Source organism: Cyanistes caeruleus, chromosome 7, assembly GCF_971803275.1.
Source record: "Cyanistes caeruleus chromosome 7, bCyaCae1.hap1.1, whole genome shotgun sequence".
NCBI classification, from domain to species: Eukaryota; Metazoa; Chordata; class Aves; order Passeriformes; family Paridae; genus Cyanistes; species Cyanistes caeruleus.
In genome coordinates this window covers 19239904-19244330 of record NC_141707.1, presented here as the reverse complement: position 1 = coordinate 19244330, position 4427 = coordinate 19239904, and the positions used below count along the sequence as shown (strand labels likewise).

The following is a 4427-nucleotide window of genomic DNA, read 5'->3' as shown; positions in this document are numbered from 1 at the left end:
GCTCCGCCCCGGCCCGGCCGCGCAGCCACTCAGCGCCCGCGGGACCCGCGGAGGCGGCGGCTTTCCCGGCAGCGGCGGCGGCCGGGCCGGGCACCTCGGCCGCGCTCGCCGGTCCCGCGGCCCAGCCCCGAGCCCCGCGCCCCCCCGGGGCAGCCCCCGCTCCGGGTGTCGGCGGTGAGTGGAGGAGCGGCCCTGCTCCGGGCGAGGCCGCTGAGTTCGGCGCTGGAGCAGGGAGCGCTGCCGGCAGCCCGGCGGGCAGCGCGGAGGCACGGCAGAGCCCCGGGAACGGCCCCGTGCGCGCCGGCTGCCGGGCAGGGGCCTCGAACGAGCCACCAAACCTGCTGAAACAGACATCGGGAGATTCGGGGTTGGCACTCATCAAATGCCTAGAGTTGGTAGCTCCGGGCGAGGTTCCCCTCGGAGCGGCAATGGTACTAGTCCTGATACCATTTTACCAATCTTTTCCGGCTATTTAACATGCAACACACATTAAAACAACACGTCACAGCCCCCAACACATCTACTCCTCAGGAGTAACAAAGCACTGTGTCGGAGTGTGCCTAAAGGTTAGGGGGGATGCTTTAGAGCAGACAGGCCGCAGGCTGGCATCCTTACGTGTGTCAGATTACTATTGTGACCAAATTACTGCAGTGTCTTCTCTTAAAGCACCTGTCGCTATATGGTGAATTCCTTTACTCAGCAAGCTGAACTCCCCTTGAAAGTCAAACAGTCAATCAATTCAGTGCACCGAATATCACTTTGGAAAGGGTCTGCTGCAATTGTGTGTAGCCTGGCATATGACCGTATGTACCTTTCAGATGGCCACTCCTTGAGCCCATTTCTGAGGCTACTTTCAATGACTAATTGAACCAAATAGTGCAGAATTAGGACACTCTTACTAAACCTGAGAAATCTCCCTAGGCCTTTGTGGGTGTTTCGTTTCTGTGCTTTGCAGCCAGAGCGCTGCCCTGAGTTTCTCTCAGGCGCTGCTTTGGGTATGCACAGCTGCTGGGCTGTTGGTGCCATTTAAACAGAGCAAGCGTGAAGATCTCATTTTCAGGTTTGCACTTCAAGGCACAAGACTGTGACTTTACAACTTAAAAAATAGCACAAGTGTATAAATCCGATACATCTCTAATAATTTAGAAGTTCTTTGCACCTTCATGTTGCAGCTGTGTGTGTAATCATATGAAACTGATACATCCCTCGGAAGGAAGAAGAACCTGTAATTTAGGTAGATTTCTTATATGCATATTTGATAACTGTACAAGATGTAGTGGAAGCACTTCCCTTATAATGAAAGTTTAGTTAAAGCATATCCATGGAGCCACTAAACACGTTGTGGAGGTCTAAGCTGTGCTGAAGGAATTAGGTATATTGAAGCAGCTCTTATAATGCTATGGCTTTGATTCCATGGAGGTAGAATGCAAGGTGACAGTGAATCATTTGTAATGGAAAACAAACAGCAAAATTTAAAGTATATGCATATTGTTTTTGTAGTACCACTTCATTCTGAGGTCTGAAAGTGAGCCCAAGTGAACCCAACAAGAAGTACTCTTGTTGAAGATTCTGGAGAAATGGAAACGGGCTGTAGTAAGTTAAAAAACCTTTTGAATGCAGCTGCTGCCAGATCCTTTCAAATTATGTTTTTATTAAGTACGAGGTTTTGACTTTTTCAGTATTATAAAAGAAACAATTAGCAGACTGCATTAGCACAAAAGGAGTAATACACAATGTCAGTTCATGAAAAAAATGCTGTGAAGCTATAAAAGTGTTTTTTAGGCATGCTTTATTAAATAGAAAACAAAATAAAAGAAAGTGTGAATTCTAGGCATTGGCATAGGTTGTATCATAGTGCAGAAGTAGTATTCAGAGCTTGGAGAGTATGCTTGCTTGGAGCCTGGGGTGAAAAAAAAATGGCAAGGACATTTTCTGGTCGGGTAGATAAAAGAGCATTGGCTATATATTTCATTTGTGTTCCTTACTTAATTTCTTTTCCCCTTTCCTTATCTTCACACCTTATGCTCAGGCAGACCAGCACTTCATTTCTAATGGGAAGGCAGTCATCCAAAAACCAGCTTAATGAAAATGCTGCATTGCACTGGATTATTCCTGCTGTACACTGCTGAGGAATGAGGTGTATGCCGTTGGGAGCTTCTGAAACAAACCTGCAGTGCTTTTGTGATACTGTTATTTTGTGTCATCAGACTATCTGGAATACCTGGAAACACAGATTTATTTGTGAGTTGCCCTTTACAGATTTTTATATACTAAAGTTTTGAAGAAAATATTTTAAATGAACATTGCATCTTTTTAATCCTGGAGTTTATTTGGGATATAATTCCAAATAATATACATGGAGGAATCTGGCTCTACACGTACTGCTCTAGTCTCTGCTTGTTAGGTATAAACTTTTGACTGCAAAAGAAAAATCCGAATGTTCTTTTCCACTTGCCATAATCCTGTTTCTATAGATCAGTTTTCCTTATAAAAAGTACATAACTTATTCAAGAGGTATTGACACTCATTATTGCAGTATTACAGTTTATATGCAAATTAGATACACATAATTTCTGGGAAATTCAAAGTAGCTGAAGTAGTATATTCAAGAACAACTCAAGGTGGTACTTTACAAAGAGGACAGAGAACTTTTTATGACACATATTTTAAATGTTATGTGTTGCCTATTTTGATATTTGACATTCTCATTCCTATTCTTGCATTAGATTTTTTCTCAATTGTAATATATAGAAAAGTATTTGTTTCATTATCAGAATTTATACTGATATATTTTAATGTTCTTTAAAAATAATTTATGAGCATAAATTTTTATATTAATTAATGTTACAATATTTGTGAAACTTGATAGTGCCATCTACTGCTGAAAAACCAACTTTTTAAAAACTTGCTAGTTTGGTACCTTCAGATTAAAGGGCATGTTAGAAAATATCTGTTGAAATAACAACTTTCAAACCTCTGAGAAATGTCGGGAGACAAGTCCTGACTTGCCAAGTCAGCTTCAGTCACTGAATTTCTGACCTTTCAACCAGTGACTATTTTGACCGAAACTGTAATGAGAAGAGGATCTGGGATTTTGAGTTTTTTTGATGTTACATTTTTAATAAAGAATTTTATTTTAAAATAGAGTCCCTGTGATATTCCTAGAAGAACACTGATGAAAGGAATCAGTGAAGCAACATTTATTTTTCACTGAGTGGTAGGAAGACATCCTCTGTGTTACAGAGATCTCAATCAAGCAGCCTGAAACTAGCATCACATGTGACACAAGTTCTGTTCCCATGTTACATCACAGAGTCATGAGCTGGACCATAGACCCCTGCTTGCTAATTGGCATAAGATGGTATGTTTTCAGCCACCATGGCTGGAATTCATCTTCCCTAACCCCTACCATCTAAAAGTTAGATGAGATCAACATACAATCTGAAGTACAGTACTGGCTCTTTCATGTCTTCATGGAGAAGAGCCTGTCTCTAGGACTAGTGAAATAGTTAGCATATGCTTACAATGTTTGCCCACATCCCAGAGATTAAGTATTGGTTATGATTTCATTCCTGGGAACCATGGAAATACAGGAAGTGCTAAGACTTTGTACATGAATATGAATAAGTAGAATATAAAACCTTAATCTTCCTGAGGAAAGCTTTAAATTTGACTCAGAGGAGTCAGGAGCAGTTGATCTTCTGCTGGTACTTGTCTCATCTTGTAGAATAAACTGGCATTGATATGATTTGAATGCGTGATTGTTAGAGTTTCTGTATCGTTACAGCCTGATGACTTAACCTTAGAAATCAACTTGCTTTCAAGTTGAAAAATTCTTGAGAACAATGTATTAAAACAGATAAAAGATAACACATCCCTATGTTTTAGCTATTGCTAAGCAGTGCTTGCAAAGTGTCAGGGCCTTCTCTGTTTCTCGGGCTGCCCCAACAGGGAGCTGACTGAGGCTGCACAAGGAGCTGGGAAGGGACACAGCTGAGACAGCTGACCCCAACTGACCACAGGGATATTCCAGACAATATGACGTTGTGTTCAGCATATAAAGCTGGGAGAAGAAGGAAGGAGGGGGTGATGTTTGGACTGGGGGTGGTTCTCTTCTCAAGTCACCCATACCTGTAGTGAAGACCTGCTTTCCTGGGGATGGCTGAATGCCTGCCTGCCAGTAAGAAGTGAATAAATTCCTTGTTTTGCTTTGTGTGCATGGCTTTTGCTTTCCTATTAAACTCTCTTTATCTCAGCCCACAGATTTTCTCATTTTTACCCTTCTAATTATCTCCCCCATCCCACTGGGGAGCATGTGGCTGTGTGGGGCTAAGCTGCCCACTGGGGTTAAACCATGACAGTCCTGTTTTGGTGACCAACTTGGGGCTCAAATGCTTTGAGGTAAAGACAGGTTTGGTCGGAGTTTT

At 42.4% G+C, this 4427-nt stretch overlaps 1 protein-coding gene across 1 annotated transcript in view; it reads left to right on the top strand.

The window, feature by feature from the left end:
* Positions 1 to 4151: 4151 nt before the first annotated feature.
* Positions 4152 to 4427, top strand: part of AGPS (alkylglycerone phosphate synthase) — a 75311-nt gene continuing 75035 nt past the window's right edge. The window contains exon 1 of the mRNA XM_086898029.1: positions 4152 to 4180. Within this exon, the coding sequence (XP_086754155.1) occupies positions 4167 to 4180 (14 nt within the window). The 5' untranslated portion in view covers positions 4152 to 4166. The remainder of the gene's footprint in view (positions 4181 to 4427) is intronic.